The sequence below is a fragment of the Pteropus medius genome, unplaced genomic scaffold (assembly GCF_902729225.1).
Source record: "Pteropus medius unplaced genomic scaffold, Ma_sr-lr_union100, whole genome shotgun sequence".
NCBI classification, from domain to species: Eukaryota; Metazoa; Chordata; class Mammalia; order Chiroptera; family Pteropodidae; genus Pteropus; species Pteropus medius.
This window is the reverse complement of record NW_024351730.1, coordinates 6,553,223-6,566,782: the sequence shown is the minus strand read 5'-3', so window position 1 is coordinate 6,566,782 and position 13,560 is coordinate 6,553,223. Positions and strand designations below refer to the sequence as shown.

General features: G+C 32.5%; 1 protein-coding gene and 1 pseudogene across 2 annotated transcripts in view; one reads left to right on the top strand and one right to left on the bottom strand.

Moving 5' to 3' along the window:
- NFXL1 (nuclear transcription factor, X-box binding like 1) overlaps nt 1-13,560 on the top strand; it is a 50,826-nt gene that overhangs the window by 16,777 nt on the left and 20,489 nt on the right. For both annotated transcript variants that reach the window (XM_039845141.1, XM_039845140.1), the window contains exons 12-17: nt 2,694-2,784; nt 7,665-7,785; nt 8,014-8,173; nt 8,904-8,995; nt 11,975-11,996; nt 12,474-12,614. In XM_039845141.1, coding sequence (XP_039701075.1) covers nt 2,694-2,784; nt 7,665-7,785; nt 8,014-8,173; nt 8,904-8,995; nt 11,975-11,996; nt 12,474-12,614 — 627 coding nt within the window. The remainder of the gene's footprint in view (nt 1-2,693; nt 2,785-7,664; nt 7,786-8,013; nt 8,174-8,903; nt 8,996-11,974; nt 11,997-12,473; nt 12,615-13,560) is intronic.
- LOC120588424 (uncharacterized) lies at nt 13,134-13,249 on the bottom strand (annotated as a pseudogene).

Below are 13,560 nucleotides of genomic sequence, written 5' to 3'. Positions count from 1 at the left end.
TTGTTTTCTATTTGTTCATCTGTTCTTTGTTCCTTTTCCCTCTTTTTCTAATTTCTATTTTATTGAATATTTTTCAGTGATTCCATTTCAACTCCTTTTATTCTCATACATTTTATGCCCAAATACAATGTTTTTGGTTTTGTTTTTGAAAAAATACGGCAAATGTAGTCTTTATATTTATCATCAAACTCATTATTTTTGATGCTTTTCATTTTTTAATATTAACCTAGGTTTCTGTCTAGTTTCATTTTCTTTCTATCTGAAGTACTTCCTTTAACATTTCTTGTGGCGCTGATCATTAATTCTTTCAGCTTTTGTAAAATATCTTTAGCCTTTGTGAAACATATTTTTACTGTCAAATTCTAGTTTGATAGTTTTCCCCCATTCTTTAAAGATGTTGCTCCACCATCTTTTAGCTTGATTTTTTTTTTTTTCAACAATGAGTATGCTGTGATTATCTTTGTTCCTCTGTAATCTTTTTTTTCTTTGGCCATTTTTAAAGATTTTTCTCTATTACCAGTTTTCAGCAACTTGTATTCCTTGCTATAGCTTTCTTTATGCTTTTTTAGTTTTTGTTGAGCTCCTTAGATCTGTGGGTTTTCATCAGATTTGTGAAATTTTCAATCTGTATTTCTTAAAACTGTTTTTCTCACACCCGTTGCCTTCTGAGACTGCAGTGATTTGTATGTTATGCTACTTGAGGTCCCACAGCTTACTGATGCTCCATTTATTATGCAGTTTTTAAGAACTTCTGTGTTTTATTTAGCTTTGTCTTCAAGTTCATTAATTTTCTTATTCCTCGTCTAATCTGTTTTTTATTGCATCTTCTGTTTATTCACCTCAGATGTTATATTTTTTCATTTCTGAGAGTTAGGTTTGGGTCTTTTTTTAAATATCTTCCATGTCTGTCCTTAGCATGCTCATGCCCTCTATCATCTTGAATATATGGATGGACTATACTTACAATGTCTATTTAATGTCCTTGTCTACTAATTCTATTATTTGTCTGTTTATTGTTGATGAAATTTTCTTCTCTTTTTGTATTATATCCTTGTGCTTCTTTGACTGCTGGGTAAATTTTGATTGGTTTCCAGACATTGTGAACTTTGCATTTTTGGGTGCTTTTTTTTTAAAAAAAATATATATTCCTTTCAATATTTTTAAGCTTTGTTCTGGGTCAAAGTTAAGTTACTTAGAAACTATTTAATTCTTTCGAGGCTTGAGTTTTGTTAGATGTGACCAGAGTATTCTTTTATATAGGGCTAAATTGGTTCCAGTACTGAGACTACCTTTTCCAAGTATTCTACATGGTTTCTGTGTATTAGGAGATTCTTCCACTCTGGCCATAGGGAACACAAACTATTCCCAGCCTTGATTAATCTCTGGAAATTTTTCTATCTTCTCTGTCCAAGGGTTCTTTCTCAGGTTTTGGGTAGTTTCTTTTCACAAATGTGCAGACTAGTACTTGGCTAAAGACTCAAGGGGTCCCTTCTGGAATTTTCCAATGCTTTCTTTGTACTGCTACCACTTCTCTACAAATACTAGCCACAATGGCTTCTCTGATCTATGAACTTTGACTACTTAACTTGGTAAGACCACCTGACTCTGCCTGTGATCTTTCTCCCTGTACTGTAACCTCCAGGTCTAAGCTGGTGCTAACATAGGACTCACTTTGTTTCTCTTCAATGAGGGATTGCTGTCCTGTGCTGCCTAATTGTCTAATGTCTGAAAACTGTTGCTTCATATATTTTGTCGGATTTTTAAGGCAGGAGAATAAATCTAGTTGTTTACTCTATCATAGTCAGAAACAGAAGTGTCTCGGCTTTTTCAAGCCATGGGCCTCAAAACTTTTACCACACTGCTGCTGGCAAAGTGATAGGCGCATAGTCTTGGTAAATATTTGTCTAATTAATTGAACTATTTTGACTTTCAGTTGCTTTTCAGTAATGGGTATTTTGTTTTGAGCTGTTTTTATATACTTAAACTTATTCTTAAGGTAAGTTAGAATCCTAAGTTTTCTTAGGACAATTGTAGTTTGTATTTTCTTTGCAAAGTTCAGGTATTTGAGAAGTTAGAATGGCAAGATGGATTATAAGCAGTTACCTTTTGTTCATGAATGAAAGCTGGGACAGGGCATAGATAGCTATATTTTTCATAAACAAATTGGAAATCTTAGAAGTGACAAAATAATGAAAGCTAGAAGTAAGCAGCCTGTCTCTGCTTTTCTACTTTAGTTTCTGATTCCATGGTTTGAAAATAACTTCCAAACTAATTTATACATTTAACTGGTTTTATTTTCATTAATTTTTTTAAATAACCAGACTAATTGTTTGCTTGAATTGGCTATAAGGTTTGACCAGATCTGTTCCTTTGATTAATCTTGTCAATCTCTGCATAGATAAGTAGAAATGAAATATCTTATGGGAATATTTTAAGTCATAAAATAATTAGCTGAAAAGCAAGAAAATTTAGCTTGATATTATTAAATTAGGACATTTTCTGTTTAAACTTACAAGTTCTAATATAGTGTATTTACTCATGAGAAGAATGTTGATACTCTTGAATACTTTTATTCTTATATCGAAAAAAAGTATCTTTTGCATTCCATAAGTTCTGAGGATAACTAGTTAATGACATTCATATTATGCGTGATTTTCAAATTACCTGTTTTTTATATATTGCTTTCTCTTCAGTGTTGTCCTGGAAACTGTCCACCTTGTGATCAAAACTGTGGACGGACTTTAGGATGTAGAAACCATAAGTGTCCATCTGTCTGCCACAGAGGTAAAATTTAACAATATCTGTAATTGTGTTTGTATTTACATAAAGTTTTTATAGTTGATGGAGAGCTTTCACATTGATTATCTTACTTCATCCTCTTAGCAACCTTGAGAAGGTAGGGCAGTTGCCAAGATCATGATTTTATGGACAAGGAGATTGAAGTTAAAGAGGGTTCAGTGACGTACTCAGGTAAATATCTAGTAAAGCAGTATAGTCAAGGTTTGAACCCAGGTCTTCTGAATATAAAAGTTTTGTTCTTTCTGTAACATCATGTTGTTTCTTCCTCCCGACCTTCCCCACACATTTTTTAAATTAATTAGTATGTTCTTAGTTTTTTAGTTTTATTTTGAATTTTAGACATTTATGTGGAATTAATCTAGTAAGAGATTGGATATATCCTAAGCTAGTGGTTCTCAAACTTTTTAGTCTTAAGACCCCTTTATACTCTTTTGGGACCCAGTGAGCTTTTGTTAATGTGGATTATTATGTCTGTTGTATTTGAAACTGAAATAAAATGTAATATTCATTATTTTTTAATGTAGCAATAAACCCATTACATCTAATACAGTAACAGTTTTTCTTTTGTGAAAAATATTTAGAATGGTATTGTTCACATTTTTACAGACGTCTTTACTATCTAGCTTAATAGGAGATAGCTGGAATTACACATCTGCTTTTGCATTCAATCTGTTGTAGTATCATTTGTCATATAGCTTCTGGAAAACTATTCCTTGTATGTGAGATCTTGCTGACCCCCCGAAAGGGGTGCCTAAGTTATTAGATGTTGAAAACTGAGTTAACTTTACCCATTTGAAATATGTTGGTGTGAAATGGAATCTACTAAAAGGTTGTATAAGGTAATTGAAAGAGCATAGACTTAGGGCAAGAGATCCTGGTTCAAGTCCAGACTGCCTCATCATGGCTTTATGACCTGAGACAAACTATTATTTTGTTTTCGTTATCTTCCTTTGTGATTACATGCATGCTAGATATCTTAGTTACTGTCTTAATCCACTCAGAAATATTGCAACTTATATGGCACTACTGTTTAATATAATAAAGAAAGAGGTAAAGAGAGACTATTTGCCCAAGATCATAGATCTAGTGGCAGGGTCAGGATGTGAACCCAAACTTTAATGATATTTTCGTTATACTACATTACCTCCCCATTAGGAAAAGTGACAGATTCCATTAATCCCATATCCATTTTCCTATGGATGTTCTCTGATTTTTCAGTATCTTTGAATTATGAAGTTTAGAACTAGTTTTTCGGTTCTCATCATTACTAAAGGATTTTATTTCTTTTATGGTAACATTACATCTTTGACCCATAAAATTTAAATTTCATTATCATTCTAAAGTTAATCATTAATTTATTCAGTAAGTATTTTTGAGTATCTACTAAGTACCAGGCACTGGGATTACGTGAGTGACCAATATTGACAAAGTGTCTACTCTTAGAGAACTTATTTTTTTACTCTCCCTAGTTAGAATACAAATAAATAATCCAATTAATATAGAATATCGGATAGTGCCAAGTATAGAAAGGAAATTAGAGTAAAATTAAAATGGTGATAGTGGGGTCGGTATGTACTGTTTTATATATAGTGATCAGGAAAGGACTCTGAAAAGATGACATTTGAGATAAGACCTGATCAAGCCATGTGGAAATGGGTAGGGTATTGTTCCAGGCAAGAAAGCAGCAATTGCAAAGGCCCTGCGTCAGCATTTGAAGGAACCACAAGGGGACCAAAGTAGGTAGGAGATGAGGTCAGAGAGATGGTGGGATAAAGAAAAGGATGACCAAGGAAAGGAAAATGTGTATAGGGTCTTATAGACAGACTGTTGTTAAAACACTGGTCTTTAAGTAGAAAACCTGACTTAGTTGTATGACCATTAAAGAAATTGGATCAGTAGTTTAAAATTTTCTTAAGAAAACATCAGGCCTCGTTGATATTTATACATTATTTTTAAAGAATAAACATTTAAGATATACATAAGTTCAGTCTCCTCATAAACTATTTGAGAGTATTTGTAAAATGGGAATGTGCCCCCACTCATTATATCATCTTAAAAGTAAAGTAAGAGAAAATTGTAGGCCTATCTAACTCATGAACATGTTTGTAAAATTAAAAGATTTTAGCTATTCAGATCCAGCTATCCAGTACTGTTAGCTATCCCAAACCTTAATCTATCATTACCAAGTTGTGTTTATTCTGATAATGTGTGGTTGGTTTAACATTAGTAAATCTAATAATGTGATTCATCACGTTAACAGATTAAAGGAGATACGAGATTAATTTAGTAAATGTCTAAAAAAGTTGATAAAATTCAACAACCATAGATGATGAAAACTTAACTAGAAATAGAAGGGAGTGTCATTAACCTGATATAAAATGTCTACAAAAAAGCTAGAGCAAGAATCATACTTAGTGGAGAGATGTTGAAAGCACATCCCCATATTATTTTGAAGCAAATCCCATAAATACTTCAGTATTCATCTCTAGAAGATGGATTCTTAAGCTAAAAATAGTTAATATATTTCTTAATATCAGCAAATATCTGGTGTTCAGATTTCTTGTTTTCTCATAAATATGTTCATTTTATACTTTAGTATGTATGAGTCAAAACCCTATGAAGATTGACATGTTGTAATTGGTCAGCGTCTCTAAAGCCTGTTAATTTATAATTTCCTCCATCTCTTATTTGTTTTTCTTTGTTGCTTATTTGTTTAAGAAACGAGGTGCTTTATTTAGTTTCACAGAGGCTGGATTTTGCAAAATACATCTCTGTGGTATTATTTGACATTTTCCTCTGAATTTCCTAGAAATTGTTAGTGGGATCTAGAGGTTTGATGAGATCCGGGTTCAATTTTTTTTTATTTGTCAAAGTGCTTTTTAAAAAAGGGAATTATTAGCTCCTAACAAAATTTACCTTAATGGAAAGTATATAGAAGACACCGTTGTGTAACTGTCACCATTTGTTTAATCTACATTATGTAAGGTATATAGAATCATTATTTCATACCATTTTCTATCATTCTAGAAACCTTCTTAATCAAAATGATACTTTAACTCAGAGAGAGGATGCTAACTACATGTTTGTATTGTGAATATATGAAAGTTTGATTTATAGTTCTTTTAAGTTCAAGGTCATCTGTTTTTCCAGTTCTGGAATTACTGAACTAATTAATACCCATGTTGGCTATTGATCCACTGGCCTCTCTCTCTCTCTATATATAGTTACATTTGGTATGCTGCTTTTTCATTTAAAATATATTATCCCTGAAGCTATTTTAATTTATCTGTTATGTTATACAGGTATCTGTAACAAATTCTGTTATCAGTAGGAAGACTGTTCAGAGAAATTACCCCTTATTGTTCTTAAGATTTAATTTTCAAAAAGGATAAGTGATAGTGCCGTTTAGAGTGATAAAAAGGTTATATTTGATAAGTTCCTCTTTGAATTGCCGAAGACAAATAAAATTTATCATTGTTAAGTGTGGAAATTGATATACTATGCTAAATGAGAATGGACAAATGTCAGTATTAACTTTAAAAAATGTGACATCTAATTATTCTTTTAAACTCAAAATAAAATTTAATCATGTGAGTCAGGATAACTTGGCTTGCATTGCCATTAGGATAATACTTCACTGGATTATTCTTTACTTATCAAAACACTAAAGTATAAATTTGATAATTTGTACAATATATGTATATTTTTGACCTATGGTAATTTTTACTTTTATTTCCTTTTTCTCTGTTCATTATTTGAATCAAAATTCTACTGTTTATTTTAAGGAACTATTTTGAACTTTTAGAGGCTTTAACTAGGCTCATCAGTTAATCTGTTTCTTATCAGTTAATTGCTATTCAGTAGTTTGCTTGGTCCTGACATCTAGGCAGCAAGCACTCGAGATATTCACTGCTTAGTTGAAGACCAATTCCCTTATTATTTCATTTCTGATGGAGTACTTGATTGGGAAAACTAGAGGGAGAAGAAAGCCCTTAAGATGATGTCAGAGCCTTGGGCAGAACTTTATATCCTGTTTAAAAAGGTTTCTTTCATTTTGTTTTTGTGTATTTCCACCAATCCATAACAAAAGAAGGTAAAAAGCTGAAACCCAAATAACTTTTCCTTTTGAAATGTTTAGATGAAAAATATTTGGAATTATAGCCTAAAATGAGGGTTTAGAATTTAGTCTTTTATAAAGCATCAGTAATAGAAAGTTGATGGTACTTGTTAATAACCTAACGAGATAAGTTACTCTTACTAGGGAATTTATCTAAAAATGATGTGCTTGAATAGAAGTATGTATGAAAATAAGTCAAAGAGGTTATTGTTAATATTAGAGTTCCCAAAAACTCAGATCTATTTTGCTTGTGTAGTTTTACATGAGTAATGTGTTAAATTCGTTATTTAGAAATAGAACACTTAGCAAATTTTAAAGAAAATTCTAAAACTTTTTATTGAAGCACAAGTATAGATACAGAAAAGTATACAAATCATAAGTGTACAGTTTGAAGAATTTTTACAAACTGAACATAATGGTGTAACTAGAACTCAGATCATTAAACAGAACGTTACCAGCATTTCCAAAACCCTTCTCGTATCCTTTGTAACTGTCATCCTGATTTTGAACATTATAGATTAGCTTTTCTTGTTTACTTTATGTAAATGGAATCATGTGCTGTATACTCTTTGTGTCTGGCTTCTTTTGCCCAATGTTATGTGTGTGAGGTTCATTCATGTATTGTCATTTCTTCATTCTCATTGTAGAGTATCCCATTGTACAAATATACTAAACTTATTGATTCTACTGTTGGTGGGCATTTGGGTAGTAAAGCAAATTTCTTTTTAAGTTTCAGACTTTTTTTCAGGTAGTTGCTATCCCTGCCCAGAAACTGTAGATGTGAAGTGCAACTGTGGTAGTACAAAGGTGACAGTACCCTGTGGCCGAGAACGTACCACAAGACCACCCAAGTGCAAAGAGCAATGCAGGTTAGTATGAAACTTTGCACAAACTTACATTTGTGTCTTACAAATTTAAATTCATATTGACTTTTAATATTGTTAGTACTTTCAATTTTGCTTTAATGTTTTAAAATGTTGATATTCACAGTATGCTCATTCTATATGGAATCAGAAAATATATAAACAGATAATTACACTTTAGATATGATTCTTCAATGATCAAAAGTAATTTAAAAATTGTACTTTATGATTTAGTCGACCACCAACTTGCCATCATACAAGTCAAGAAAAACATCGCTGTCACTTTGGCTCTTGTCCTCCATGTCATCAACCTTGCCAAAAAGTTTTGGAGAAATGTGGTCACTTGTGTCCTGCTCCATGTCATGATCAAGCATTAATAAAGCAAACTGGCAGGGTAAGGGAATAATATTATTAAGAGATAGTGCATTGCTATGGGTCATATTTTCTTAATTTTACTTAGTCATTCAACAAGCAATGAGTAAGTACTTAATAGGTGTTAATCACTGTGATAGAAGCTGGGGTTCAAGGTAAATAAGACTTGGCCTTTTGTCTCAAGGAGCTTACAGTATAGAAAAAGAGAGAAACCAATAAAGAAATGTTTGCAAATACAGTATGACAGTCATGTTATAATCAAAATGTAGATAAATTTGGCAGTCTTCCTTCACATATACAATTTAGGGTTATAGATACCTCCTGATGTCCTCAAAGATTCAGTCACATTTTCAACCAATATTTATTGAGTCCGTAACTGTATGTCAAGCATTCTTTTAGGTCCTGGGGAGACAACAGTGGATAAAATAATAGAGATTACGTTCTACTGGTGGAAGTTGGAGTTTATAATTCTGTTTCTCATTCTCCTTTTGGTTTATGAGGAGTGAAGAAGACTATACTGTTTTTGTTCTGCCATTTAAAAACTGCATTCTGCCTCTTTTTTTAATATGTGTTTGGAGGGGAACAATCTGATAGACTACAGATGGAACAGAGTATTTCAGTAAGCACAGTTTGTTGATTACTTTAAAAGTTTAACCTGCTTGAAGGATACATGGAACTATTTTCTTAGGTTCTTATGATGGCCATTTGATATTATCCCTCTGACTTAAACTTGTTGTGTATTTTACTTGTAGCACCAGCCTACAGGTCCTTGGGAACAGCCTTCTGAGCCTGCATTTATTCAGACTGCATTACCTTGTCCTCCATGTCAAGTTCCTATTCCTATGCAAGTATTAGATTTTAACTTAAAAAAAACAAACCTTTTGACATAGTTCAAAGTGCATGTTATGTCACTTTTTCCCATTTTCTTTGTTCTATTCATCATTTTAGGCCTAGCCTATAAACTAGTTTTTTGTCTTCAGCTTCATTCTTTTCCATAAATTTTTTTCCTATTGCTTACAAACTTTTCTAGATATCTTTTTAGTCTTTTCCACCAACTGGAGTTTGATGCCCTTCTTAGCTTCCATAGCAACTTATGCTTACAATAACAATAATACATCCAAGAGATCATCATCTGTTAGTTTTCTTGACTGATTCCTATGCCAGTCTGTAAGCAACTTGAGGACAAAGGAAAACCAGGTTTTAGGTGAGGTGAACTTGAAGGGAGGGTGTTTGAGGGAAACATTGGAAATGAAAGGAAATAGTCTTCTGAATAGTTCAGCCAATGGCCTGGACTGAGTTTTAAGGAGTCAAACCTAAGATAATAGGGAATCTGGAATGATTCATACTTTCAGTAGAGGTTATGGAATATAGGGGAAGCATAGAATTAGAAAGCAACATAAAATTAGAAAAGGGGCTATTGTCTATAACTAAAGTTCCAAATCAGATATTGGTATGTTTTGTATATTGGTCGTTTAAAGAGAGGGTTTTTGTTTTCTTCTAAAAGTTCCTACTCTTGCTCTGTTATTCCACAACTTTCCTGTAGTTTAAATAGCATATATTTTTATATATTGGTTTGTATGCAGTCAAGTTGGGAGGCAAAGTGTTGTTGGGAGATATGTTTATAAACAGGGTGATTTTATTCTGTAGATTTAGTGGAGGGGGAGGTGTAATTAACACAGAGGTTCTTACGTATGTACTCAATTAGTAATTATTCGAGACTGTTCTTTTATGAAGGACTTGTAGGTCATGAGGGAACAAGTTGTCTATAGTATTTCTTACTAGTTTAAGTTATTAGTGATTATAAAAATTTAGTGGCCTAAATTTTTTCTTTAGGGGAAACAGAAGACGAGACATTGATGTTTTGATTCATAGGCACTAAAATTGACATATCATTTGAATTCCTTAATCTGTTTCGTGGAAAGATTATTTAACATACAAGTAGTCAAGAGCTTGACTACTAATTTAAAAAATATACAGTGCTTTTTTTTTGAGAATTAGTTTATTTAGTTTCAGTGACCTAAAAATGCACTATTTTATACCTGTTCATCCTTTGCTTCCCTCCCTCCTCAAACCCTTGTGCAACCACTGATCTTTTTACTGTCTTTATAGTTTTGCTTTTTCCAGAATGTCAGATCGTTGGAATCATACAGTAGATAGCCTTGTGAGACTGGCTTCTTTCACTTAGAAGTATGTGTTTAAGTTTCTTCCACGCCTTTTCATGGCTTAAGAGCTCATCTTTTTCTCACTGATTAATGTTCTATTGTGTGGATGTACCACAGTTTGTTTATCCATTAACCTATTGAAGGTCATTTCCAAGTTTTGAGAATTATGAATAAAGCTACTGTGGACATTCATGTGCAGGTTTTTTTGTGAACATAAGTTGTCAACTCATTACGTAAATATTTAGGAGTGCAATTGCCGGATCATATGGAAAGCCTGTTGAGCTCTGTAAGACACTGCCAAACTGCCTAACAAAGTGGCTGTACCATTTTGTGTTCTCACCAGCAACGAATTAGAGTTCCTGTTTTCTACATTCTTGCCAGCATCTGCTATTGTCAGTGTTTTTGGATTTTAGCCATTCTAATAGATATATAGTGATATCTTTTTGTTTTAATTGGCAGTCTTCTGATGACATCTGATGTTGAGCATCTTTTCATATGCTTATTTGCCATCTGTAGGTCTTCTTTGCTGAAGTGTCTTCTTTTCAAATCTTGCTCATTTTTTAATTGGGTTGTTTGCTTTCTTGTTGAGTTTGAGTTTTTTATTTTATTTTATTTTATGTTTTGGATACAAGTCCTTTACCAGACACATATTTTCCAAATATTTTCTCTTCGTCTGTGGCTTGTCTTTCATTTAAGTGTTTTCATTTAATACTATTTCATTTGAGTGTTCTTCACAGAGATGTTTTTGGTTTAATGAAGTCCAACTTAATTTTCTTTCATGGATCATGCTTTTAGTATTATATCTAAAAAATCATCACCAAACCCAAAGTCACCTAGATTTCTCCTGTTTACAGTTTCGCATTTCACATTTAAGTCTGTGATCCATTTTGAGTTAACTATTGTGGAAGGTATAAGGTCCATCTGGATTTTTTCTGTGTGGATGTCACTTCCAGCACCAACCATTTGTTGACAAGACTATCCTTTCACCATTCAATTCCTTTCTTCTTTGACCTAGATGTGTGGGTTTATTTCTGGGCTTTTTGTTCTGTTCCATTGATCTATTTGTTCTTTCACCAAATACCACACTATCTTGATCTCTGTAGTTTTTTAGTAAGTCTCGAAGTTGGGTAGTATGAGTCTTCTGATTTCGTTCTTCTTAATACTGGGTTGGCTATTCCGTTTTTTTGTCTTTCCATATAGATCTTAGAATCAGTTTGATGTCCACAAAATAATTTGTTAGGATTTTGATTGGCATTATATTGAATCAAAATCAAGTTGGGAAGAAGTGACATCTTAACAGTATTGCACCTTCCTATCAGTGAACATGGAATATCTCTCAGTTTATTTAGATATTGATTTCTTTCATGAGTGTCTTATAATTTTTCTCATATGGATCTTGTATATAGTTGTTAAATATACTCCTAAGTATTTCATTTTTTTGTGTGTGCTAATACAAATTGTGGCATGTTTCATGTTTTTAATTCCAGTTGTTCATTGCTGGTATATTAACTTTGTATTCTGTATCCTTTCTGTAGTCACATATTATTTCCATATGTGTTTATTTTTTATTCTTAAAAAACAAATTAGTAGAGTTAGCATCTTTGCTTTAGGTATTCTTTTTGAAGAATTTATAATGTTTTCATTTCATTTTTTTCTTATAGGCAATGTCTTGGGAAACATGAGGTGAGTTATAGACATAAGTTTTAAGTAAAACTTATAATCTATACCTCTTCTATACTAGGATTATTAGCAATGATGAAGTCAGAGTATTACTTCAGTATTAAAAAGACAAGAGCTTGACTACTAATTTAAAAAATATACAGTGCTTTTTTTTGAGAATTAGTTTATGAATATGCATTTACTACAGAATCATTGTATTGACTTTTAGAAATAGAATATTTTCCTTTTTGGTATTCATTTTTTGGATTTTTTTGATAGGTTACTTTGGTTTTGATAGTAACTGTTATTAGTGAAAATGCGTTAGAGCTTTGTGAAATTGTTCTCAGATGGTAACAGAGTTGTTTTGGAAACATGGGTCCAGAAGGGGCGTGTGTGTGTGTGTGTGTGTGTGTGTGTGTGTGTGTGCGTGTGTGTGTGTGTGTGTGTGTGTGTATTTGTATGTGTTTGTATGTTGTGCTGATTTTCTTTTTTTTTTTTAAGACGAGTCTACTACCGTGCCATGCTGCAGGACCCTACTCTTGTAAGAGACTTTGTGGACGAACCTTAGATTGTCAGAATCATACATGTATGAAGGAATGCCACAAAGTAACTGAAATTGATACCTCTACTGGCAAAAACAAGGTAAAGTTCTTAAGTTGGATGTATATATGCTTATATATCTCTGAATTTAGTCTAGAGCATTTGCTCGCAGCTGTTTTTTAAACCTGATACATATGATAGATGACGTTCACCATTTTGGTAAATTCCCAGTCTTTTGTTGGAAGTAAAAAGCATCACAGATGTGGGGTATGTATGTGTGTGTGAAATTTAATAAAAGCATTTTAGACATCAGCTATTCAAAGATTGTAAAATTGCCATTTTATAAGGAAAAACAAATGTAACTAATCAACTTTTAAATAATATTAAATTTCATTTTAAAAATAATTCAAGTTTTTTCTTAGACTTCCATTCTATAGGGAATCATAATAATAGCTAGGGTACCTAATGAGGAATAAGACAAAAATTTCAAGTTTCTAATTATTAAGTAACATTAAATTTATTATTTTTTAAAAAAATTTTTTTAGTCGAGGCAACCCTTGGTTGACCTCACAGATTGCAAGGACCTTGTCAGCTTACAATCCCTTATTTTTTTATTTTTTAAGCCTATAGCACCTGGTCTTCCTAGGTGGTCTCCCATCCAAGTACTAACCAGGCCCGACCCTGCTTAGCTTCTGAGATCAGACGGGATCGGACTTCAGGGTGGCATGGCTGTAGACACAAATGTTTAAATTATTAATATGAATTGTATCATTGAAAATTTAACTTCATTTTTCTAATTATAATGATTCAAAGCCACTTTGACTAGTTAAAGCTGCTATATAGCTTTCCTAAAATTTCAGAACATCAAATGAATCAGAAAAAACTAATTTTAGGAGCTGATTTGACAATGATTGGAGAATTCTCTTTGCTTATCCCATCATTGCTTCTCACCTGGGTAGTAGATGTGGCAAAATATGGGTTATAAGTTATGTGCAGTTTTTCTCAATTTAGCTACATGTCCATTCCTATCATTCACTCAAGAAAGACA